The sequence below is a fragment of the Gopherus evgoodei genome, chromosome 9 (genome assembly GCF_007399415.2).
Source record: "Gopherus evgoodei ecotype Sinaloan lineage chromosome 9, rGopEvg1_v1.p, whole genome shotgun sequence".
NCBI lineage: Eukaryota > Metazoa > Chordata > Testudines > Testudinidae > Gopherus > Gopherus evgoodei.
In genome coordinates, this window is record NC_044330.1 from 3,817,799 (window position 1) to 3,845,393 (window position 27,595).

Consider the following 27,595-nt stretch of genomic DNA (forward strand, 5'->3'; position numbering starts at 1 on the left):
GAGGAGGTTTCTCTTATCATTTACAGATAACACACCCACTCAGAGCTCAGCTCCTCTGGAGAACCTGGCTCACACCTTGCACCGGACAAGGGTTGAAGATTGACAAGAAGCAATGGGCTTAAATTACAACAAGGATGGCTTAGATTGGACAGTAGGAAAAATTTTAAGCCCTGGAATAAATTGCCTAGGGAGGTTGTGGAATCTCCATCACTGAAGATTTTTAAGAGCAGGTTGGACAAACACCTGTCAGGGATGGTCTAGATAATACTTAGTCCTGCCATGAGTGCAGGAGACTGGACTAGAGACCTCTCGAGGTCTCTTCCAGTCCTACAATTCTATGGCTGGATGCTTAGTTAAGATTTTTTTATCCTGGCATTCAAGGGATACAAAAAAAGAATATAGTTAAAGCAAAGAAACTAAGAAAACCAAAGAGGGGGAAAAGAGACAGCCAACAAAGGCAGCTGCAAAGGAAAAGATAAATGCACTAACGGAAGCTGGGAAAAGGCCCTTCAGCCCTTAAGGACATATTCTTGCTTTTCAATATCTGCAGGAGTAAATCGAACAATGAAGGGAATAACTGCAGCATAAACTATCTGGGCTCCATTTAGCTGGGACTTACTGTGGTTTCTTTCGGACCAGATCACTCTTCCAGAGGCGATTCTGGCATTGAATGACACTGCCTTTTGTTAGAATTTCTGCACACATCTCCCAGGAAGCAAACCATTAGTGTGGTGCGTTTGCACCTTCCACCGAGAGCTCTTCAGAGCAGCCTAACGTCACACTGGACTGTGCTGAGAGGATGAGCAAGAGCAGGCGCTGTGGGTTTTCAGACCCCAACGTTCCCTCTCTGCTCATTAAAGTCTCCCTTTGCAGGAAGCTTTTAAGAAGGCAATAGGGGGAATAACCACAACAGTCCAATACTGAATACACCGGCCAGTCCACTACACACAGAGTACCCTAATCTCAGAGGCAGTCATGCTGGCCGAATTCAGCCCTTAGAAAAACACATGCATCTCGCCTGAAGGTCAAATCCACCCCTGCTGCGACTATACTACAGCCAGTGGAGTTACATCTGGCATGAATTAAGCCCAGAATCTGGCCCCATGTCACCAGTGACACAGAAGAAGCAGCGAGACAGGGTGATCTAGTGACACGTTAAGAATAAAAGGCCCTGATGAAGGCCCAAAACAATTGCCTATCACTACTGAAAGGATGGTACAGTGCTTAGAGAACTAGCATAGGATTTGGAAGACAGGTACATTTCCCTGCTTTGCCACAGACTTCCTGTGTGACCCCAGGTGAGTCACTTAACATCCGTGCTTCAGTTTCCCTCTGTACAATGGGAATAATAGCACTGCTACACAGAGCCGATGGGAGGATAAATATTAGAAGTGGCCAGGAATTTTTGTCTTGAAAATTCTTTCATTTCCCATTCTATTTTATTTTAAATGTCAAAATCAGAGTGAAACATTTTGACTGTATTGAACATGGGGGAACTTCATTTCGTGGGCAAGTTTTGAAATTACATGCACACATCAGCTATCAAGCAGCCATTTGTGGGAGCATTTCAGTGTTCAGGCATCCAGCCATGGCATTCTGTTCTTTACACCTGAAAAGCAATGAAATGAAAAACTTCCAGCGGTGCACCAGAGAGCCAGTCGCTCAGACCCTCCACGACACGAGACATGATTGTTCTGTTTGGAACAGCAGCGCGATGGTCAAACGGCGGTTTTGACACCCCTCAGATATCTAGCCCATATTGGAAAAGAAATTTACGTCTAAAGGATGTGGGGGAAACAAGACAACTGCAACCAATGCAGCTTGAAGCTCCGAGGCTATTTGAGGACCCAGGAGTGAGATTGCTCCCTCACCAGCAGAGGTCCCATTAGCTTTGGTGGAATCCAGTACATCAATCTGACTGTCAGGGAACCAGAGGAGTTCTAGAAAACTAGAAAAGATCTAGCTCATCGGTGCTGCCAGTGAAGAAATGCTCCTGGCTATTGCATTTCTGGGGCTTTTGCCAGCCAAGAGTGTCACCATTACTTCCTCTCCTAGACTATTTCATACTCCTTATAGATCACAGTCTCAGGAAGTGTCCTCAGAGGTTTTTTCTTAATTTCATCCCTTTATTCCTAGCTACATCTTATCTGCCTCACTGCATCTCCCTCCTTGGCCTTGGCACCTTTCAGACTTTTGTAGACTGCACTACAAGAATCGATATTCCATTCCCAGCATGCCCCAATGACCTGGGTCTGTCAGCAGCAATCCCCTCACATGCTGACTACAGCCAGCTGAGAATTTTTCAACAAAACTTTTTTCTCCCAACCAAAAATACCGATTTGTCAAAACCAGAACTGTCTGTAGGAAAGAGCTAATTCTGAGGAATTTGCCAACTCAATACAGTTGAAAAAAAAGTGTTTTAAAATTGTCAAAAACAGGACATTTGATATTTTTCCACATGAAAGTTTTGGTTTTCTGGTTCAAAATGACTTTTTGTTGCAAAGTTTCACTTAATATTAAAAAACAGATTAAAAATAGGGAAAAAAAAGATCAAAATGCATGGGCATGGAGGATAGGTCCATCAGTGGCTATTAGCCAAGGTGGTCAGGGATGAACACCATGCTCTCAGTGTCCTTAAGCCTCTGACTGCCAGATACTGGAACTGGATGACAGGGGATGGATCACTTGATAATTGCCCTGTTCTGTTCGCTCCTTTGGAAGCCTCTGGCACCGGACACTGGGCTAGATGGACCACTGGATCCCACCCAATATGGCCGTTCTTATAAATTGAATTGGAACATTTTGAAATTATCAGAACAAAACATTTTGATTGACCTGAACTGAATTTTTTTTCAGTTTGTCAGTTCATGAAAATATAGCATAAAAATCAATAATTAATTTTTTCTTCCTGATTTGGGGGAGGAATTCTTTTTTAAAATCTCATACATTCTGGTGGGACAGAAACCTGTCTACTCCCTATGTTAACACTTCACAAATCTCTCCAATTCTCTGCCCACCCTTTGACCCAGCATGTCACTCGTCCAGACATCAGTGAAGAAAAGTTCCCATGTCACAATGTCCCATTTCAAGAACCATGAAGTGTCATTTTTTCCCCATCCTCTGCTGTGCATCACCACCAACCCCCACGCATGTTGCTACATCTCCAGCTCCGCAACCAGGCCTACACAGACCATTTTCAATAGCTCAGGCGTCTTCTCCACTGGGGTGGGAGCCAACAGTGGAGCTACACCAGTATCAGTCCCTAGCAAAGACAGTTTACACTCATGCAGCATGATTTCCACTAGTTCAGTGCACCCTGATGAAAGCTGCACTGGTATAAACCATCCAGGGATTTGCAGCACCAGCAGCATAACTGCCTCACTGACTAAAATTCCCGTGTAGACAAAACCCAAGTGTTTGAGACCTTAGCTGAGAAGCAATGCTGACTTTTTTGTAAACCAAGTATCCATTTTTCTTCGGAATGTGTCTACAATTTCCTTATCTTATAGCAGACACAAGACAGCAATGGCTATTGTTGAAGCTGCACCTGTTATAATCCTTTGTTTCACACATTCCTCCTTTTAGGACTGAGCTTTTCCACACTTGGGGTTTGTCCCAACTCCCGCTGAAGATTCCCATTGGCTTGGGTGGTTTTGGATTGGGCCCTATGTCTCTGCTAGAAGGCAGATTTGATGTTATTTATATATTGATTTTTCTTAAAATCCCTATAGCCACTTGCAATTCAGCGAGAGTGAAAATAAATAGCTCAAAAAGACCCATTCACCTCTTGGCAGCCAATTCAAATGCAGCGTAGGTGAGGGGCCGAGGAGCACTGGTGAGGCAGCTGGGACAGTGACATGCTGCTAGTATTTTAACAAGGGGTCCCTGCAAAGCAGTGTCCCAGTTAGCCTCTGTCAAAGCCCATGCAAGGGGGTAGGGCCAAGCAAACTGCTGAGGGGCCCAAGCATGGGACAGTGCAATCTTTTCATTCCCCTCCCGCTCCCCCATTTAAACAAAACCACCTGCTCATAATCGTAACAAGGGAAAGAGGAGACACCAATGGGGAAACAAACTCATCAGAGGGCGGGATTTTTGCTGACTAGGTTTATACTTTATTCCTGAAAAAACACACTACGGGCACTGAGCTGTGTTAATGGGAAGCGGTGAGTGAAGGAGAGACCTGATACGTGGTGCAATCTAATGCACTAAGGAGGGCTGAAGGGTTAGGATCTGCATTCTATTTTCTCCAGCACAGACTTCCTGTGGGACCTTCAATAAGTCACTTAGCCTCTCGGTGTGCCAGTTCCTCATCTGCAGAATGGGGATAATAGAACTGTGCTACCTTATATAGGTGTTGGGAGCTCAAATACCACACAGATTGTGAGGCTGTCAGATACCATGGTGATGGTGGCCAGGTAAATCTGCTGGATGGATGGATTATGACAGCAAAACAAATCTGCTCTTGAGAAGAATTTTTAAGAGCCCTGAAGACAGATGGTCGCTGGCGGGAGGGGGTCAGGGATGAGCTCCCTAAATTGATAGGGAGGATTTTAACAAGGGGGATTCCAGATGGCCCCAAGGTATTCCCAGCTCACCACTGAGCATGGGAAACTTGTCCTGGCCGTGCCTGTGCTTACCTGCCCAGAGGACACAACTCCAGCCCTCAGGGCTGTCCATGCAGCACCCTTCACTAGCAGTATTAAATGTACCTTGAAACAAAGTGACTCTAAAACACCATGGAAAGCATCTAGCGAGCAGCCTTCTAGCAGAACCTGTCTCTCGTGATATGTCAGGGAGAATGACTGATTTCAGGAGGTCAGTGGATTTATCCCCCGAGCTGAAGGACAAACAAAAGGTAATGTATGCATTGCTGACATTTCCAGAGGCTGCAAGGCGCAGGGACAAGGCAGACAACCAACTTCAGGCTAAACCCACCCTCCCCGTCTGCGAGTTCCAAGTGTCTCATTCCTGGGGTTTTCAAGTCTCAGCTGCCAGGAAGTGGGTGCTTTATTACTGTAAAATCTGCACCGCACACAACCAAGCCCTGCAGCTTCCTTACTGCTCAGCCACTGCATTCCTTTAGAAAGATCTATGCACACACCAAAAATTACGATCGGCACTTCTCCTTTCGCCCCAGCAAACACCCGTTCAGTGCACCCAGTGGATATGGAAAGGGCTCCTTTGAATTTCACTGCTGTATGTTGTTATGGCCCTGAGCTAAGCGGTGAGCCTGAAAAACCATGGCCAGTTGCACAGCATGATTCGCTAGCGCTGAGCTGTAGCAATCTCAGTACAAAGCGAGAGAGGAGGAGGACAGCGGCCCTGGAGCAACATGCTCACCCCCTTTGGCAACCACCACTTGGACTCTCTGTAACACAGGGAGTCCAGTAGGGATGGACGCACTGTGTTTGCCAAGTGGCAGGGTTGCTGGATTCGGTGAGCTAGGTATTCCCAGCCCCTCTGTGTGGATCCAGTCTCCCATCCCATACTCTTACTGATGACTATTTGCTCTGCCGGGATGCCTAGGCACCCCAGGCAGGGATCAAGGCACCTCTGTCCTGGGTGCTTCACACTCCCCACAAAAAGCTAGTCCCTGCCCCAAACAGCCGACAGTCCCGTAGTCAGCGCTCCCAGCCCAGGTCTGCCCGGCCCTGTCGGCTGCATGTGGTTACTGAATTCCATAGGGACTCTGGCTCCAGCTGAAGCTCCAGGCTCCTCCTCTGACACAGAGCTCAAGGAAGGGGGAGAGGTTCTCACTGGAGGACAGGGAAAGATGAATATGGCTGGGCTGAGCTCCTACCCTCCCAAGAACGGGCCTCGGGGTCCCCGCTCACACTGAGCCATGATCTCGAAGGGCTGCCCATTGGCACTGTTCTCCCCACACCTTGGCTACCCCTCCCAGCCACCTGGACTAGCTGCCCACACCCTGGCCTCTCTCACTAAGGCGGTGCTCACCCCCGCCCGACATGCTCTGCGGCTTCTCAGACACAGCGCAGAGGACTCCAGCAGGGAAGCTGCAGCTGGCAGGGTGCACACCTCTCTGAAGACACCCGCCCGGAATCGATGCAGGTCGGTGGGCAGGGAAGGGCTAGGTGGGCATTTTCTGGGAACCAGCAGGGGAGAACAGGACCAGCTCAGACCATCAATGTCCCCTTCAGACATTGAGTAAAGGTCCTGGGCTCAGCATAGCCCATCATTCTGGCAGGAGGATGCGTGGTGGAAGGGAGGGGCAGAAATAGGCCCCACAGTCGCAGAGCATGTCCCTGTCCAACATCCTCTTCCTGGTGTTATAGCTGGCAGGAGGATGTTATTTGTCTGAAGGCGGCAGAGTGTCAGACAGACCCCCAAAGTATTCCCCACGCCACTGTTCCACCCTGCCTGCCGGCGCCTGCCTCTAGCTGAACTTTTACAAGCAAGGGTGGCTAAGCTAAGTGTTTCGAGAGCCAAGAGACAGTCCTTGTGCAAGAGCGTGTGCTTATTCAGCGTGCACCAACCTCCACCTCTTTGCCAGCCTGACAGAGTTATGCAAAATATTTAGGAGGAAAATAAATCATTTATCTGTATTTAAAATTTGTTTCCAAAGCCCTAGACTTAGGGGTAAAGGATTTCTACGCAGCTCAGGGCTTTTTATCTGCAATCACTGACAAATTTAAGTGGGCTGCGGCAGGATTCTTTTCGTTTGGTTGGGGTTTTCTTTGGTTTTGCACTGTGCCTACCTTTTGCAATGTGGTACTAATTAAAGCAGGGGACTAGGAGGTAGGATTCTGCTCCCAGCTCTGCACGTGATTTGCTCTGCCCTTGACTATGTCTCTTAGGAAAAGCTTTCTAACTTAGGGTTCCTCCAGTTTTGCTTGACCAACGTGAGACACCTAAGTCTTGACTTTCAGAGGTACAGAGCACCTATGGTAGTCAACCCTTCTGATAATCAGGACCATGGTGACTCAAATTGGGCAATGGGAGTCAGGTGTCTACATACCTTTGAGGATCTGGGCCCCCAAAACTGAGATGCCCTAAATTAGTGGATGCTTATGAGAATTTGGACCATAAGATTTCCATGCTACACTTTTCCCACCTAGCTAAGGAGTACAATAATACCTTCCTACCTCACAGGGGAAGCATGAATCTTAATCAATGTTTTTAATGTGCTTAGAGATGTGAGGCTATTAAATACCATGCAGGTGCAAAATATTTGATTAATTCCCTTAGTTCTGTAGGCCGTGGTGGGGTCATGGATGAATGCACCAGTTACCCACCACTGAAAACATGGGTTTAAATCCTGATTAAATAACAACAATTATTTAGCAACTCTCCTTAGAACAAACTGTCTCTGGCAGGTTGTTGGGCACATGGGAAGCCCCAGCAGATGGGTGCAATAGAAACGCAATTTATTGCTGGGAAAAAATAGACGTCTTTCAGTAAAACCTTTGCCGGAATAAGGGCTTTTTCCTGTTCTCATAGACGTCAGTAGCTAAATAATGACTGACTTCAGCATGAGCAAGATTGAGCTGCTAGATTTATTAAAAAGGATGTTGAGCATGTGCCCAAATGCATTTTGTAAATCTAACTATATTCCTCTTTGTTTCTTAAATGATTAAAAAAGCCAGATTAAATATCACCATGAGCATCTTAAATCAAGCAACAGAACATTTGGCCTCGTTCCAAATCACAATGTAACACCTTAAACCACTAGTGTTAACCTAACAGATGGGAACGATTTTTACCTGTTCAAAAATCTGATTCCCCTCTGGTGGAATTAACAGCAATTAGGTCATTGTTTATACCTAGTACCAAAGGTAAAACTACAAGGGTAAACAAAAAGGAAAAGGCAAAACAAACATAAAATCCCTCTGAGGAAAAATGTAGCGTGCTTCTTAATAACCCTGGTATAAATATATAGCTAGATAAGGTTACGTGTATCATGCTGATCAATACTGTCTCATTGTTTCCTGGTATTCTCGCATCCGTCTACATCCAGCTGTTGTCTCTTGTCTTAGGCAGGAAGCCGTTTGGGGCAAGTAGTGTCTTTTTGTTCTGTGTTTGTACAGCACCTAGCACAATGGGCCATGTCTAAGGCCCCTGGGCACTATGGTAAAACAAATAAATAATAATAATAATAATAATAATAATAATAATTAGGGCTGTTGATTAGCCATGGTTAACTCACATGATTAACTCAAAAAAATTAATTGTGATTAATGGCACTGTTAAACAATAGGATACCAATTGAAATTTATGACATATTTTGGATGTTTTTCTACATTTTCAAATATATTGATTTCTATTATACCACAGAATACAAGGTGTACAGTGCTCACTTTACATTATAATTTTTTATCACAAATATTTGCACGATAAAAATGATAAAAGAAATGATATTTTTCAGTTCACTTCATACAAGTACTGTAGCGCAATCGCTTTATTGTGAAAGTGTAATTTACAAATGTAGATTTTTTTTGTTACATAACTGCACTCAAAAACAAAGAATGTAAAACTTTAGCGCCTACAAGCCCACTCAGTCCTACTGCTTGTTCAGCCAATCGCTAAGACAAACAAGTTTGTTTACATTTATGTGAGATAATGCTGCCCACTTCTTATTTACAATGTCACCTGAAAGTGAGAGCAGGCGTTCACACGGCACTTTTGTAGCCGATGTTGTAAAGTATTTACGTGTCAGATATACTAAACATTTGTGTGCCCCTTTATGATTCGGCCACCATTCCAGAGGAGATGCTTCCATGCTAATGATGCTCGTTAAAAAAATAGTGTGTTAATTAAATTTGTTACTGAACTCCTTGGAGGAGAATTGTACGTCTCCTGCTCTGTTTTACCCACATTCTGCCACTCTCGGATGATGACTCAGCACGTTTGTTTTAAGAACACTTTCACAGCAGATTTGACAAAGCCCAAAGAAGGTACCAATGTGAGATTTCTAAGGATAGCTACAGCACTCGACCCCAGGTTTAAGAATCTAAAGTGCCTTCCAAACTCTGAGAGGGACGAGGTGTGGTGCATGCTTTCAGAAGTCTTAAAAGAGCAACACTCCGATGCGGAAACTACAGAACCCGAACCACCAAAAAACAGAAAATGAACTTTCTGCTGGTCGCATCTGACTCAGATGATGAACATGAACATGCATTGGTCCTCTCTGCTTTGGACTGTTATCAAGCAGAACCCACCATCAGCATGGATGCATGTCCTCTGGAATGGTGATTGAAGCATGAAGGAACATATGAATCTTTAGCGCATCTGGCACATAAATATCTTGTGACGCCAGCTACGACAGTGCCTGCCATGCAAACACCTGTTCTCACTTTCAGGTGACATTGTAAACAAGAAGCAGGCAGCATTACCTCCTGCAAATGTAAACAAACTTGGTTGTCTGAGTGATTGGCTGAAATAGGACTGAGTGGACTTGTAGGCTCTAAAGTTTTACAATGTTTTATTTTTTGAATGCAGTTTTTTTGTACATAATTCTACATTTGTAAGTTCAACTTTCATGGTAAAGAGATTGCACTACAGTACTTGTATTAGATAAACTGACAAATACTAGTTCTTTTGTTTTTTACTGTGAAAAATAAAAAATAAATATAAAGTGAGCACTGTACACTTTGTATTCTGTGTTGTAACTGAAATCAATACATTTGAAAAAACAGAACACATCTAAAAATATTTAAATAAATGGAATTCTATTATTGAGTGCGATTAATACATGATTAATCTCAATTAATTTTTTAATCGCTTGACAGTCCTAATAATAATAATTAATAATGTGACATTCAGTTAGCTCTAAGCATGAAGGCCAATGTCCTGCCATCACTCATGCACATGAGTAAATTATAAACAAGAATGGTCCCATTGAACTATTCACATGCATAAAGTTACTCACGTGCATAAATGCACGCAGAATCAAGGAATATGACAAAAATCATCTGTCTTGCTTTTTGATTTGTCTAATACAAGGATCCAGAAAGTTTAAGAAAACACTGTGCATCTAAATTAAAGAGATGGGAACAGATTAAACATTTCTTTTTTAACAAAGTGTCCTTGCAGTCCTGACAACACCTTAGATTACTAAAACTGAAGACTCTTCAAAAAGCCAGTTTGCTTTTTCATTATTTTTCCTGTATGTCTGCCTTTCTCAGTCACGCAACAAAAACTGACACCTCAATTTCGTGTCTCTCCAGCTTCAATTTTTTCCCTGCTGTGAATGCTGCAATGTTATGGACTTTTTCCAGAGAAACATTAAATTAGCCTTATGTTTTGGGAAAAAAAGCCTACATTCAGGCCCAGATTAAGAGGATACTTGGTGTCAATCTAGCAGAAGCCTAATTTCAGGATGCTACATTCAGCTGATGGCAGCTTGTAGAGAAGTGGCCTGGGGTTACAGGCCAGGCAGCTCCACAGTTGGAAAAGGACTCGCCTGAGCTCTGCCTCCAAGTAATTTCCAGATTCCAAGGTGGCCTGGAACTGGCAGGAACAGAGAGGTCAGTTTATGCATGGCAAACATGACAACTCTCTATTCTTTCCTTCTGCCCCCGCATCTGGTCTACCTTGCTGAGACTGCACTGCTGGAAGGAACACTGGCAGTGAGCCACAGGGTGCGACCAAGTCAACAAAATAAGCAGTATTGTCCAAGGATGCAGTTCTCCGCTCTGCTTTCAGCGTCAGTGAAAACCACCAGCTGTGCTGGGAGAAAGATACCTCAAGGAGGTCGTGAACTCAGATCTTCAATGCTGCAAGTGTCTCAGCTCACTGTTAGCATGGAGCCATTTGTATTTTTAGGCATATATATTTTTATTTTTTAAAGCATTTCAATTCACCTTGACTGTAAGAGTCAATGGAAGACCAGCATGGCTGAAGCAGTTAGCTGGCATATTTTACACACATCCACACACAGGTTGCAGCTTTTCTAACTACCAGCCCTGAAAACTCAGCTTGGGCTCTACGAGACAAGCTGGGTTCTTTCCTTCTCACACATCAGCAGCTGTAGTAAGCATTCTGCAGGGCAAATCCTGCCTGTGCCACCCCAGAATCCTGTTAAAAGGAGAGAGTGTTTGACAGCCGGCAGTGTCCTCTGCTTATCAAAGACTGAAATAAAATTCAAGGGGATGATAAGAGATGGGCAGGAATAGAAGCCAGCACTGGGGCCTCCTATGGATTTCAGCAGGAGCTGACTGCATGGCTCCTAGTCGGAGACCCACAGTGCCTCGCAAAGTCAGCCCTGAGGAGTACAGCTCAGACAAAAATCTCCTCTCTCTCCTCCACCTTCTAGGATGTGCACTTCAAAAAGAGACAATCCCTGGCCTGCTGAGCCTCCCCTGGTCCTACAGCTCGCCTGGGCACTCATTGGCCTCAGTGTCTCTCCAGCCCCCTAGGTTCCTCTTTATCCCCAGGCCCCCACTAGGCCTCTTAGTGGCCTATCACCCCCTTGTCTCCCCTCTTCACCCTTAGGCAAGTCCACAGATTCCCCTCACTTCTACATTCTCCATTCCCCCTCATGCATCCAGTCCTACCTGCCTCCACACCTCATGCACCTTCCAGCTTCCGTCACTGCAGGCTCCTCCAATTCAAACCTTTACCACAACGTTCCCTAAACCCCTCTCATCCCTAGGCTGCACCTCAGTTTGTCCAAGGTCTCTCCTTTCCCCTGCCCATGCTCCCCTAGCCCCTTGTTTCTGCCTCAACACCATGTTCTCCACATCCCATTAATGGTGCTTCGGCCTATTATAAATGGCTCTTTGTACTGTCATAAGACAGTTAACAAATTATATTGGACCTCAGGCTGCAAGCCTTCTGTGTGTGTAAATCTAAGTTCAGGGAGTTCTGCTCAGGGACCAGCTGGGGACCACAAAGAAGGCAGCAGAGTTAAAAACAGACTGTCAGGAAAATTAACGGCTCTAATTACATCTGATCAGGTGCGTGCTGGGATCTCAGAAATAAAAGAAGCAGTTGGTGCAATGACAAAAATAAATGAAAATAAAGCCAATTATTTAAAATAGGAAAGAACGTTTAAAACATTTTTCCAGTGCATCATTACTGGCTGAACCACAAAAGAAGACCACAGAAGTGTGTATGTGTTTGTTTTGTTTTAGCACCTACAGACCTCAAAATCAGGGACCCTTTCTTCTAGACACTGTACAAACACATAGTGACAGACAGTCCCTGGGGGTGTTTATTAATCAACCCACGTGGAACAGATAAAAATGAACCCCACATAGGTCACAGAACTGCGGCGCTTACAAGATGTAGTCCCCATGCTTTGTCTTTCTCCCTGCTCCAACAAAACAAGCCAGACTTCATCATTTTCTCCGTAAATACTGCTATAGAATGCTTTGTATTTAAAAGCGGCTGACCTCCACAAGCACACATGGCGAAAAGGGTCCGGCTGCTGCCAGCATCTAATCAGTTTCAGATCGTTCTCTGTATTGCCAAACAGGAGGGAACATTGCATGCTGGGATATGTCCTTTGCATTCTATTTTCATGTTGTGTCTTCAGTGTGACCCACCCTCACCCTCTTCTTCTCCCCATGCACAGCAGAAGAGTGCAGTTGTTGAAGACTCTTCTGCTTGAAATGTAGATGAAAATTAAAGTTACACTCCGTGCCACTGGACGCATGGCAAGGAATCAACGTGTTCAACTTCCCTGCATACACCCTAGTTCAAAGGAGAGAATTAAAGTAAACCAGTTTGCATTTCTGATAATACAGAGAACCCTGGTGCTGCTGCTGAAGCAGCTGAGGTTTGCTTTTGTGGCTCTTTTCACTACGAACATTTTAATACTGGGTGCATCCTCTATCAAATGTATCTTGAACGGTTTAGTGCATCTTTCCTTTCCACCTAATTTCTACTATTCTAAGTGATCTTGGGGATCTGAAAAGCTGGTGTATTTAAATTTATTGTGCCAAAAAAAGTAAATTAAATTAAATAGCTCATTATTTACCTGGCTCTCCATTTCATGATAACAGTGATGACTTACAATGCCTTTCATCTAAGGATCTCAAAACACATTATAAACATAAATGAATTAAGCCTTTTTAAACTTTCTGCTCCCTCCTGCTCACATATCAGAGTCAGTTGAAAATTTTCAGATAAAGGGACTTTGTATGTGTGTGAACTTGTCCGTGTTTGCGATTTACTTTGTCCCTTTTTTTACCAGGTCGAATTAATTTCCCCATTTTATGGACGGGGAAACTGAGGCACCAGGCGGGAGGGGCGGGGATTAAGTGATTTACCTATGGCTACATCTGTGGCAGAGCTAGAACACAATGAAAACAAGACTCTGTAGGATTTTTTTAAAATAAAAAACTGTTAAGATTTAACAACAACAAAATCCAACCCCCACACATTCCGTGTTTGCAAAGTTTTCTGCAGAGGGCTGAAAGTTGGCGAAATCGCGTGGGACATAGGCCTGCAGTCCCGCAGCGCAGCTGAGCGACCGCCCACGGCCGGGCAGCCAGCAGCGTTCAGGGGCCGTTTACACGCCAGGGACCAGCCCATGGCGAGAAGTAACCCAGCCCGCCTTCCCTGGGGCTCGCAGCCGGGGTGTCACGGGCGGGGGCTCCCCGACACCAGCCCCGGAGAGGATTGGGAGGGGAGACGAGCCTCCGCAGCCGCCCACGATGCCCAGCTGAGCAAGGGGGAATCGATCCGGAGCCCCGGACCCACAGCTGCTGCTGCGTGCGCCTCCACATCTGGCGCTGAGGGATCCCACATCTGGCGCTGCGGGGCCCCACATCTAGGACCCCGTCTGGCGCTGCAGCACCCCCCCATCTGGGACCTCCCATCTGGTGCTGCGGGACCCCACATCTGGGACCCCCACATCAGGCGCTGCAGGACCCCACATCTGGGACCTCCACATCTGGCGCTGCGGGGCCCCACATCTGGGACCTCCACATCTGGCGCTGCGGGGGCCCCCATCTGGGACCCCCACATCAGGCGCTGCAGCACCCCCCATCTGGGACCCCCACATCTGGCGCTGCGGGGCCCCACATCTGGGACCCATCTGGCGCTGCAGCACCCCCCATCTGGGACCTCCCATCTGGCGCTGCGGGACCCCTCATCTGGGACCCCTATCTGGTGCTGCGGGGCCCCACATCTAGGACCCCATCTGGCGCTGCAGCACCCCCCATCTGGGACCTCCCATCTGGCGCTGCGGGACCCCCCATCTGGTGCTGCGGGCTCTCACATCTGGACCATACAGCTGGCGCTGAGGGACCCCCCATCTGCCCCAGCGCCAGCCCGCCCGCAGCCCCCGGCCCGGCTCACTCACCTGCCCCGGGGCCGCGCAGCGGAGGGTCCCGCACCCAGCGCACCACGAGCGCCGCCGCTTCTTTCCTTTTCCTTACGGCGCCTTCCCAGCCGCCCAGCGCCCCGCCCAGACTCCGCCCACCGTGGGGCTGATTGGCCCGACCCTCCAGTGACGTCTTATTATGCAAATGAAGGAGGGTTTCCTTCCTCTCGGCGAGGCGGAGCTTTCCCGACAGCCGGGAGTCTGGCTTGCGCCAGGAGCGCTCCAGCTGTGCGCGGGGAGGCAGGGGCGGAGATCTTGCCTGCCAGATGTGCCGGGAAAGGGGAGGAGGGGTGCGGGGAATGTTCCTTTCCAGATGGAACAGCCCGAGAAGGGAAATTCTGCCTTGCCAGATGTGCAAAGGGGAGAGGGGTCGGGGGGGGGAAATCATTCCTTTCCAGATGTGCAGCGCCAGAGGCGTCGCTCTGCCCTTCCAGATGTGGCAGATGTGCAGCAGAAGAAGGGAGATTCTGTCCTTACAGGTGGACCAGCGTGGGGGAGGCGAGAGGATTCTTTCTTTCCCGATGTCCCAATATATATATATCTAAATAAATAAAAGCAGGAGACTTTTTCTCTTCCAGATGCTCCAGCTGTTCTGCAGCAGGGAGGGGATTCTGCCCCTCCCAATGGTCTTGCATTCACACAGCTGGAGGTTGGGAAGAACACTGCTGAGGCATCAGGGATGGCGAGGGGGAGGGACTGCTGTGTTCTCTGGCCCTTCTTCCCTACCCCCCCTGCTTGTCTCATACACACCCCTTCAACCATCTGGAGTGACAGAGCTGGAGAAGTCGGGCTGGAACTATGTGTAAGTATCTTGTTGAAAACACCCTGCAAAAAATCTGTCCTCGCAATTCTTTTAAACTGCCTTAAAATGGATGCAAATAAGGAAGGCTTCACAGATCTGCCAGGCATCTCGAGCTGGGCCCCTGGGCCAGGTGGGTTGAGAGACAGACAAGCCTTCTGGAGGCACAAGAGCCTCTTGAGGGGACAAAGGACGGACAGACATGCTTGCTAGGAGGCTGCAGAGCCATGCTAGGGACTCATCAGTCTCTCACTGCAGCAACAGAACCGGAGGGAGAAGGGAAGCCAGGATTGTGGTGACTCTTCTCCCAGAGCTGACGCTTGAAGAAAAGATCAGGAAGAAAAGGTCAGGATTATAATAAAGACCTAGGCAAGTTAGTTACTTGCTTTTGCCATTTCATGGATTCCAAGGCCAGGAGGGACCATCTAGTCTGACCTCCTGCAGAACACAGGCCAGAGAACTTCCCCAGCGTAATTGCTCTAGAGTGCATCTTGCCCTCTGCAGCCCTGGTAGCAGCAGATGAACAGAAGCGTTGACATGTGGGCAGTGAAGGTCACTGCTTCATCCACCACTGTGCCACCCGTCCCATAAAAACAGAGCCATCCCTAACCTCTTCATCTCATCCTCAGCTTCACTCCCAGCAGCCCATGGATTAATAAATGGCAAGTATGCAAATATCTAAGCAATATGAGCACATCTGGCCTTTTACACATGATTCATGGGCATGCTCAGAAGTCATGCACCCTTTTATAATTACTAGATTTTTGCAGACTCCCATTGCAAAGTGTTGGACCCATGTAATTAAACACTAATAACCAAAAGTTCGGAAAATACGACAGTATTGCCCAAATGGGGGTCGAGGGGTGTCATGCCTTCAGGCGGTGTGCTCACATTCGTTACATGAAGGTGGATGCATTCCCCTAGGAGAAAAGGAGAAGTGGGAATTACCTTCTGGGAGGAATTCGCCCACCATGCTCCTCCAGAGGCTTCTTTGTGCAGCAAAGAAGTATCACACGCACACTGCAGAGTAGTCCCAACGGCCCTGCTGGGGTAGATGGCCTCTTTGTTGAAACTCTGTGATTCAGAGATCTCCATCGCAGGTCTCTCAGCTGTGGGAGGAAGCAATTCTTAAAGGGAACATGCCGCAGACAGACATAAAGGAAAGGCTTTCTTCCTACCCCCGAATTGAAAAGACCCTCCGGTTTGAGGGCCCTGTGTGGAAGATGATGGGTTGCACATGAAATCAGGACCAGGGTGCCCTCTACTGTCTGAATTTATTTTCTTAACTTTAACCATTGCAGTGACCCAAGTATCAGAGGGGTAGCCATGTTAGTCTGTATCGACAGAAACAAGGAGGAGTCCAGTGGCACTTTAAAGATTTATTCATAGAAGCTTATGCCCAAATAAATCTGTTAGACTTTAAGGGGCCACCAGACTCCTCATTGTTTTTGTTTCAGTGATGTGACACTACAGTAGAAAGGGGCCCTAAAATCCGAGCCAGGAAAAACTCCAGGCTTCCACTTGACAGGCATTCATTTGAACAGTTTCTTTGGGATCTGATTCATGCCTATATAAAGAATGTATATAAATAACATACATAGTTTGAGGTTATCCCTCTCTCTCCTTTGTTGTCGCTGTGTCATCTGTCCTGAGGTCATGGGGGGAAATAGAACTAAAAAGCCAAGGTCCAATTATCACCCTGAACACTTTGTGTTTATGTTGTATCTCACTCGTCTTCCCATTGTATGCTTAGATTGCAAGGTTCTCGAGGCAGGGACTGTCTTTTCCTTTGGTTTGTACAGGGCCTAGTCATTGATCTGCAGTAACAATAACATTTATGTGCTCTCTCTCCCTCCCTCACACACACACCCACCCCAGAGGTTCAAACAACTCAGAAATCTTAAAGCTATAACTCCATCAAAACTACGTAGGCCTTAGCAGCAGAGTGCAGAATTTCCCCCTGATCTTGATGCAATTCAGCATCAAGCTCATTTGAAAGATTCATGAACATTAGCAAACCTTTCAGGGAATATGATCCAAAGTTAAAGCCGATTTGGACTGAAATCCAAAACCCGGCTCGTCTGTTGTGATTTCACAGCAAACATTTCATACAGCTTCTGTCTGTAGTTTAAAAATGCTAACAACTAATAATGCCATGGGCTAATATTGCTCACCTAGACTCATGGATGTTGTAAGGATTAATTAATATTGCTGTTCTTCTTCACTCCCTGCCCTATGCTGTTGGGTACTGTTGCGCTGTTAAACACCTGTGGGGTTATACTCCAAAGGTGACTGCACTTCAGTCTGAAGAGAAGTTCATTGTATGCATAGTTTGAAATGATTGGGAAGAAGGGAACTGTATAAAAGATATTAATTACTATTGATGATGATTATTATTATTATTATTATTATTCACTCAGGCTGAAGTGCAGCAGCTGTTTAGCAGCAAACAGCAAGAACACTGCAACAGTGAGGAACGATGGTGTGAAGAATATCATAGCCAAATGAAACCACAAAGGGAATTTAAATAGGCGGAAAAAAGGCACTGGAATTAATCCAAGACACTGTGGTTAGTACTGCAACTGTTGGGAGAAGTTCCATGAATCTTTAAGGATCCAGACCTTGGTTTTGTGGTTTCTGTCCTGTTCCTGTGGGAATCCTTTACGATTCCTGCACATTGTTTTCCCATTCTTTTTGTATCCAACCATTTCGACACAGTGAGTCCAAGGCTGTTTTATAATCCTCAGAAGACATGTTCTTGCCTGTTACTGTCCTCGGACCCACCTAATCCATTCTTCCTCCTCCCTCCTGATCCAGGAAGCAAATGCTAGAGTATATGAAATTATAGTCTATAGAATTATAAATGAAGGTGTTGAATACATTATTGCACAAGGTGTTGTAACTAGGGCCAGGCAGATGAGGCCATGTTCCAGTTAGGGTCAGTCTGAGGCTGCCACTCAGATCATAGGAAGACTCAGAACTTAGATTCATGTTACAATGTGCCATAGCCTTGTTAGATTTCCCCCTGCCCCAAAGTCAGCTGATTTTGGACAACTTGTGCCATCACGGGCCACATTCAAACCAGATCTGGAATCAGGCCACTTCTGGGTTTAACTCTGACTCCAACCCGAGACATAACATGAGACCCTAGAAAATTGAGAGTGAGAAGGATCAGATCTGTGGTTCCATTTGGGTCCACATTTGTCCTCAAGGAGCAAGAGGAGAGTTGCTGTAAATCTCCATGGTCAAAGTAGTCATTGGTTCTCCAGTCCCTGTCCAGTTGTGAATAGTAGGTTTGATTATGTGGATACCTCCCAAGAAGGAATTGGACTCCACCCTCCAAGCTGCTCTGTCATATCACTTAACTGCCCACATATTATACAAATCCATTCATACAAATCTGGATCACTTTCAAATTTGAGATCTAAAGATCAAATCTTCACAGCCCACCAATAATTTTGACCATCCATACTCACATTTTCAATGAAATCCATCAATATAAGCATTTTTCATTCCATTTTTCTGCCAAAATAACACATGGAAAACTGATCCCCACTCTGTTTCCAGCCAGACCAGAAATTAAAATGTACCAGATGTTGTAAATGTTGTCTGATCTGATCAATTAAACCCATCTTAAGAACATAAGAACAGCAATACTGGGTCAGACCCAAGCTCCATCTAACCCAGTATCCTGTCTTCCAGTAGTGGCCAATGCCAGGTGCTCCAGAGGGAATGAACAAAACAGGTAATCACCAAGTGATCCATCCCATCACCCATTCCCAGCTTCTGGCAAACAGAGGCTATGGACTCTTCAGAGCATGATTTTCCATCCCTGCCCATCCTGGCTAATAGCCATTGGTGGACCTATCCTCCAGGACCTATCCTCCATTAGTCGTCTCTTTTCCAAGATGAAAAGTGCCAGTCTTCTTACTCTGTCCTCATTATGGAAGCCATTCCATATCCTTAATCATTTTGATGCCATTTTCTGAAACTTTTCCAATTCCAATATATATATTTTTTGAGATGGGGCGACCAGATCTGCACGCAGTATTTAAGGTGTGGGAATATCATGGATTTATCTAGAGGCAATATAATATTTTCTCTTATTTATCACTTTCCTAATGATTCCCAACATTCTCTTAGCTTTTTTGTCTGCCACTGCACATTGAGTGGTTGTTATCAGAGAACTATCCACAATGACTCCAAGATCTCTTTCCTGAATGGCTACAGCTAATTTAGACCCCATCAGATTGGGATATGTTTTCCAATGTGCATTACTTTGCATTTATCAACATTGAATTTCATCTGCCATTTTGTTGCCCAGTCACCCAGCTTTGTGAGATCCTTTTGTAGCTGTTCGCAGTCTGCATTGGACTTAACTATCTTGAGTAGTTTTATATCATCTGCAAATTTTGCCACTTCACTATTTGCCTCTTTTTCCAGATTATTTATGAATATGTTGAACATCACTGGTCCCAGTACAGATCCCTGGGGGACACTGCTATTTACTTCTCTCCATGCTGAAAAGTGACCATTTATTCCTACCCTTTGTTTCCTGTCTTTTAACCAGTTACTGATCCATGAGAGGACCAATCTTCCTCAGTCTGATCTATGACAGCTTACTTTACTTAAGAGCCTTTGGTGAGGGACTTTGTCAAAGACTTTCTGAAAATTTAAGGACACTATATCCACTAGATCCCTCTTTTCCACATGCTTGTTGATCCCCCTCAAAGAATTCTAGTAGATTGGTGAGGCATGATTTCCTTTTACAAAAGCCATTTGGACTCTTGCCCAACAAATTGTGTTCATCTATATTTCTGATAATTCTGTTCTTTACTATAATTTCAACCAATTTGCCTAGTATTGAAGTTAAACTTGTCAGCCTGTAATTGCTGGGATTGCCTCAGGAGCCTTTTTAAAAAATTAGCATCACTTTAGCTATCCGCCAGCCAGCTATGCCGATGTAGCACCAGAGTGCAGACCTGCCCAAAGTTAGAACATGTTAAAGCCTCCTCAGTAATGTTGGTAGGTCTCCTGCTGTGAGATTCTATTCCATAGGGTGGCAACCTGGGATTGTTGCTTGAAGACCTCCACAAATCATCTTGCTCCAGTGTACTGTGACTAGGGCACAGTTTTTAGCTACCCGTTAGAGGGAAGAAAAGCACTTAGCAGTGCTGACAGCCTATGCTGCCCGAATAGGATGGCACCATTTAAAGGACACTGACATGGCTAGTAGACACAAAATATAACATACCACTTCTTTTCTCTTATTTGATTGTAAAGCTCATGCATTTCTTTGTGGGTTTTTTGTTGTTGTTGTTGTTTTAGAATAAGTGTTTTGATACTCTTTTTTCTAAAAAACAAAACTACTGGGGGCCCAGATCTTAGAAGCAACCATCCTGCGCAATAACAACACAGAAACAGTAACAAATAACAAATGAGGGTGGTCATGCAATGGAGGAAACAGATATACTGAACAATTAATAGAGGAACAAATTTCTATTTGCAGATTCCAGAGGTTTATTATAATCAATAGCAGTTCATTGTTTTCCCTAAAAAAATGAAAGAAAAATCCTTTTGACAATGGACTTTTAAGTCTTTGATTTCCCTTCAGCAGTGATAAAGAATTGTTAATCTTTAGGCTCACAGTTTGTGTGTAAGTGAGTTAAGGATTGCTTTCGGAAAACCCTTAAAAGGTTACACAGCTAAAGAAACAAACTCACAGGCTGCAGAAAACCTTACCCACTATTTGTGTAAGGCAGCCTGGGTTTAGCAGGGCACTGATATTAATATCACAGTTTTATTACAACTGAAAATCTAGAACCCTGTGGTTATATGTCAGCACATTTTCAATAAGCAACTAGATCCACCACAGGGGCAAATCAGCAGCTCCACTGAAGTCAATAGGCCATATCGTCAGTTAGTATAAACCAGCGTAACGCCATTGGAGCTAGACCAGTAGTTCACACCAACAGTAAATGTTTGGCCGGGCAGAACTCCTCTCTCCACAAAGGCACAGCTGTCATACATTGCAGAGAGCAGTGTATTTCCAGACAGAGTATTGTTATATACTTGGAGTACAGGCCCATAGTAAGAGACAGCTGAAATTTGTGAGGCTGAGACTGTGAGGGGCACTTAATTCTGAAAAGCACGTAAGTCCAATAGGACTTTAAGTTAAGCACATGTTTAAGTGCTTAAGTGCTTAATAGGGATGGTCTTAAACAAACGTAAGTACTTACCTGAATTAAAAGTGTTCAGTAAAGCCCCAGGTATTTATGAAAATATTTTTACATCATGGAGTGTAGCACAAATTACAGCTCTGGGCAGATCTTGTTCTTTTCTGTAATCTATATGCAGTGATTATGATCTACAGTGCTTGTCACTGTAGAAATGTTGATAGAGAGAGATATAGCTGTGTGGCACTTATTATTCAGTATTATTTATTATTCATTCAGAGATTTCGGTTGTCCAATCAAGGAGCAGAAACAATACTGTATGTTTTGATATGAAACACAGAGCACCAGTTGAAATGAACAAACTGTAGTCTGAAAATGATTCGACCAAAATATTTAGTGGTTACTTCTAAATGGTGAGGATTTTCAAAGACACTGGGGATCGGAGGGCTAAGTATTTCCTATTAGAAAAGGGGCTAAATTCATCACCAATATTATTTGCAACAGATATTCTGGCCAGTTCCATCCGTGATGAAATGAACACAGGCATCACGATTTTTTAAAGTTGCTCCTGAAGGTGACAGGTCAAAATTCAACCTCCTTTTAAAAATACTTGTAGATAAATTAATTCATCCCGATTGTGAAGAAAATCAGAAAATCCCTGTTAGTACCTTTTACACGAGGGCAGAAATGTAGCTCCCATCTCCCCCCCTTCTGAGCTGGGTGACCTGCATGACTCCTCTGAGCCAGACTCATCGGATTCCACTCAGCCAAGGCACTGAGGACATGGGTGCCGGGCAAACCAGGCCAAGGCCTTTTATTTAAACACTGGCAAATCTGAACAGAGCCCCCCATGCAAACAGGAGGGAGAGCTTCTGTTATCCCATCTCTCTGGACCCACCACCATCAGCTTAGCCTCATTTCCCCTTCTCTTCACCACTCACGGTCAGGCCCAGTCCCACCGGCTAAGAAGGAAGGGTGTGCATTGGAGTGATGGATTGATGAAGGAGGATTAGGGGCTGGATGGCAGCTTTAAGAGGCTGCCTGTGCTGGGGAGGAGGTTGTCTGCTCTAGTGACAATGCCCAGAGGTTCAGTATCCCACTGCTCTCCTAGAGTCAGAGATTCCTAGGCCAGAAGGGACCACTGTGATCATCTAGTCTGATTTCCTTCTTAACACAGGGCAGAAAACTGCCCCAAAACTGTGAACCTGCTTAAGGCTTGACACAAACTGGCTCTAAACTTGCTATGTAGAGCTTGGACAAAGGGAGCTCCCAGTGTATGTCTGTGTCTAGGAATGTGTCTAGGTTGCAATCGGGGCTTTAACCGCCCCAGCTCAGGTTCAGGAGCAGTGAAGCCATGATAACAAGCGCTTCTGTGTGGGCTAACCCACCAAGCAATTACCCAGGGTTCCAGGTGCCTCGCATGGGCCACATTGAAGTGTGTAGTGCCCTGGCTTCCCTGCTCTGGCACCCGAGCTAGCTAGCTTAAAGCTCGCTCAGATATATCTAGCTGAGCTGCAGTCATCCCCCGTGAGTGCAGTACAGACACTCCCTGTGTGTGTGTTTGTGGGTGGGACAACATGAAAGGTGTAAACAGGAGAGGAATGACTGAGTTTGGTATATGAAGTTAGTAAATGGAAAACGTAGGCTGAATCATAGAATCTCAGGGTTGGAAGGGACCTCAAGAGGTCATCTAGTCCAACCGCCTGCTCAAAGCAGGACCAATCCCCAACTAAATCATCCCAGCCAGGGCTTTGTCAAGCCTGACCTTAAAAACCTCTAAGGAAGGAGATTCCATCACCTCTCATGATGATCAGAAGATGCTTGCTGAGTGTGCTGTCCTTACCGGCATCCACCAGGCTGTGCAGGAAAGGAGCAGAAATCCCACAGCTTGGGAAATGTTCAAACAGAATGAGGACAGCACTGGAAATGCAACAACCCAGCACTACTGAGGGACGGCACAGACTAATGATGGGTCCTTCCCACCTCAAAGGTTTATTCCTTGTTGTAAATCCACCACGATCAAACACCAATAGACAGGAGTTTGCAAATCTTTCCCACACAGGACTCTCCCTGACGGCTCTGGGAATCCGGTGACTTTTGGGATATGGCCTGCAGGATGCCGGGATTCAGACAACATATGTGGCACCATCTCTCCTCTCTGCTGATTAGATGGAAGTAGTGACATTACAGCCTAGAACAAATTTGCCAGAGCTGCTGAATGTTTTTAATGCAAGGACAGTCTATTTTGCTTGAGAGGGATAGTGAGTATAACTGTGCACCAGTATTTGGAATGTCAACCAGGGCTAATTCTAGTTACAATACTCAGCAACAAGAATGTCTGTTGAACTACTCCACTGGCTTTTAACCTTTGCCATTCCAATGCCCCCACAGCCTGCATCTTGCCAGGACCCCTCTGGCCACCAGGTTGAGAAACTTTCACATCTCAGAACCCTGAGTGTGCTTGTTTTTTGGAGAATGAAAAATAATGCATGGTGGGTTGTTAGAAAGAAACTTCCTGTTCATTCAACAAATCAAACTACAGGTATACTACAAAGTGGATGCACTAGATATCTCTTCCTGAAACAGAAAGAACATAAGAATGTCCATACTGGGTCAGACTAAAGGTCCATCTAGCCCAGTATCCTGTCTTCCGGACAGTGGCCAATGCCAGGTACCCCAGAGGGAATGAACAGAACAGGGAATCACCAAGTGATCCATCCCCTGCGCCCATTCCCAGCTTCTGGCAAACAGAGGCTAGAGACACCATCCCTGCCCATCCTGACTGATAGCCATTGATGGACCGAACATCCATGAACTTATCTACTTCTTTCTTGAACCTGTTATAGTCTTGGCCTTCACAACATCCTCTGGCAAAGAGTTCCACAGACTGACTGTGAGTTGTGTGAAAAAATGCTTCCTTATGATTGTTTTAAACCTGCTGCCTATTCATTTCATTTGGTGACCCCTTGTTCTTGTGTTATGAGAAGGAGTAAATAACACTTCCATATTTACTTTCTCCACGCCAGTCATGATTTTATAGACTTCTATCATATCCCACTATAATCATCTCTTTTCCAAGCTGAAAAATCTCAGTTTTATTAATCTCTCCTCACATGGCAGCCGTTCCATACATCTAATCATTTTTGTTGACCTTTTCTGAACCTTTTCCAATTCCAATATATCTTTTTTCAGATGGGGCGACCATATCTGCACGCAGTGTTCAAGATGTGTGCGTAGCATGGTTTTATCTAGAGGCAATATGATATTTTATGTCTTATTATCTATCCCTTTCTTAATGATTCTCAACATTCTGTTTGCTTTTTTGGCTGCTGCTGCACATTGAGTGGCTATTTTCAGAGAACTATCCACAATGACTCTGAGATCTTTCTTGAGTGGTAACAACCAATTTAGACTCCATCATTTGATATGTGTAGTTGGGATTATGTTTTCCAGTGTGCATCACTTTACATTTATCCACACTGAATTTCATCTGCCATTTTGTTACCCAGTCACCCAGTTTTGTGAGATCCTTTTGTAGCTCTTCACAGTCTGCCCCGGACTTAACTATCTTGAGCAATTTTGTTTCATCTGCAACTTTTGCCACCTTATTGTTTACCCCTTTTACCAGATCATTTATGAATATGTTAAATAGAACTGGTCCCAGTACAGACCCCTGGGGGACACCACTGTTTACCTCTCTCCATTCTGAAACTGATCATTTAGTCCGACCCTTTGTGTCCTATCTTTTAACCATTTACCAATCTATGAGAGAACCTTCCCTCTTATCTCATGACAGCTTACCTTGCTTAAAAGCCTTTGGTGCGGAATCTTGTCAAAGACTTTCTGAAAATCTAAGTACACTATATCCACTGGATCCCCTTGTCCACGTGCTTGTTGACCCCCTCAAAGAATTCTAGTAGATAGTGAGGCATGATTTTACATAAACCATGTTGACACTTTCCCATAAAATTATGTTCATCTATGTGTCTAACAATTTTGTTCTTTACTGTAGTTTCAACCAGTTTGCGCAGTACTGAAGTCAGGCTTACCGGCCTGTAACTTCCGGGATCACTTCTGGAGCCCTTTTTAAAAATTGGCATCACATTATCTATCCTCCTGTCATTTGGTACAGAAGCTGATTTAAATGATAAAGTACAGTTAGTAGTTCTGCAATTTCACATTTAAGTTCCTTCAGAACTCTTGGGTGAATCCCATCCAATCCTGGAGATTTATTATTGTTTAGTTTATCAATTTGTTGCAAAACCTCCTATAATGATACCTTAACCTGGGACAGGTCCTCAAATTTGTCCCCTAAAACAGTGGCTTAGGTTTGGGAATCTCCCTCACATCCTCAGCCATGAAGACTGATGCAAAAAATTCATGTAGTTTCTCCACAATGGCCTTATCGTCTTTGAGTGCTCCTTTAGCATCTCAATCGTCCAGTGGCCCCAGTGGTTGTTTAGCAGCTTCCTGCTTCTGATGTACTTAAACATTTTTTTGCTATTACCTTTTGAGTCTTGGGCTAGCTGTTCAAATTCTTTTCTGGCTTTCCTAATTATATCTTTATACTTCATTTACCAGAGTTTATGCTCCTTTCTATTTTCCTGACTAGGATTTAACTTCCACTTTTTAAAGGATGTGGTTTTGCCTCTCACTACTTCTCTTACTTGGTTTAGCCACAGTGACTCTTTTTTGATTCTCTTACTATGTTTTTTTAATTTGGGGTATACATTTAAGTTGAGCCTCTATTATGCTGTTTTTAAAAAGTTTCCAAGCAGCATGCAGGGATTTCACTTTTGGTGCTCTACCTTTTAATTTCTGTTTCACTAACCTCCTCATTTTTGTGTAGTTCCCCTTTCTGAAATTAAATGCTACAGTGTTGGACTGCTGGGGTGTTTTCCCCACCACAGGGATGTTAAATTTAATTATATTATAGTCACTATTACCAAGCAGTCCAGCTATATTTACCTCTTGGACCTGATCCTGTGCTCCTCTTAGGACTAAATCAAAAATTGCCTCTCCTCTTGTGGGTTCCAGGACTAGCTGCTCCAAGAAGCAGTCATTTAAGGTGTCAAGAAACTTTATCTCAGCATCCCGTACTGGGGTGACATGTACCCAGTCAGTATGGGGATAGTTGAAATGCCCCATTATTATAGAGTTTTTTATTTTAATAGCCTCTCTACATGAGGGGCAGGAAACATTTTCTGTGCAGATAAACTATTGCACATTTACCAATTTCTGCTATGAAATAAGCAGTGCCCTAGCCGTGCTGCCAAACTGGTTAAGAAGGTGTAACAAAGCAAGAACTCGCAAAAGACCTGCTATCCTCCTTCCATTAACCTCTCAGATTAGCCAAGTGAAATGTAGAGATCTTGTGCTCTTTTCAAACCACACTATATTTATACGTTATTCAGGGCTTTATCTGGCAGGCTGCTACTGGGCAATAAGGATGTAATCTTTTATTGCTTTGTAATAAGCAGTGAAGGCAGGGTACAAGCACCACTGCTAAATCACAGTTGCCTAATAACACTGAGCTAATGCAAGTGCTTTGAATTGTCTCATGTTCCCAGACCAGGGGAAACAATGATGAATTAAATTTGCAGCATTCACACCCAGAACTAAAGTGAGGTGGACTTGCAAAAAAGCCAAGAAAACTGTCAGTAGAGGCTGATTGAAGAAATCACTTTAAAAGTCGGAGACTGTGTCTCATTGTCCCAGATCTAGAGGCCCAGCTTTTCATCAGTTGCTAACACCACTTTAGTCCCTTGCTAGGTCTGGAGATTAATGGTTTTCCAGTTTTTGGCAGGTTTGGAGGATTAGGCCCTCTTGCATCTGCGTGTGCTGACAATCTATTGTTGGGTATTGGAGCTGCCGCAGGGGTTCTGTTCCTTTGTGGCTCAGGATGCGGTGAGGAGTTTGGGGACAGAAGTGGAATAGAGGGCTCTTTGCATTGCCAGATCAGAGCTGTAGAGAAGGGCTGTGACATGCAAATTGGCAGAACTATTGTCTGGGTGCAAAGTTTGCCTTGGGGGAATGACATGCCAGGGACTGTCTTCAGCTATGATCTTTCAAGACTCAGGAGGTTGAATGAGGACAGAGAGGAGACGTTTCATAATGTTTTTCATCATTAGCTATTTAGTTACTTGGTGCAGCTTCAAAACACTCCTTTAGATTTTGTCGAAATGCTCCCCACCAACATTAATACCCATTCCATCTTGTTCCTTTCAAGGGCAATAGGTTTCCAATATGATGGCAGAGCATGTGTAGTGGTTAGAGCAGGGGATAAGAGATCAGGACTCATCTCCTGGGCTCTATTCCCTGCTATCTCAC

General features: G+C 44.9%; 1 protein-coding gene across 4 annotated transcripts in view; it reads right to left on the bottom strand.

The window, feature by feature from the left end:
• The window catches only part of IL1RAP (interleukin 1 receptor accessory protein), a 63,185-nt gene extending 48,837 nt beyond the window's left edge, over positions 1-14,348 (bottom strand). For 2 of the 4 annotated variants that reach the window (XM_030575742.1, XM_030575743.1), the window contains exons 1-2: positions 14,270-14,348; positions 12,354-12,654 (exon numbers count right to left, since the gene is read on the bottom strand). In XM_030575742.1, coding sequence (XP_030431602.1) covers positions 12,354-12,472 — 119 coding nt within the window. In that variant the 5' untranslated portion in view covers positions 12,473-12,654; positions 14,270-14,348. The other 2 variants (XM_030575738.1, XM_030575741.1) reach the window with 2 other exon arrangements.
• Positions 14,349-27,595: the final 13,247 nt, after the last annotated feature.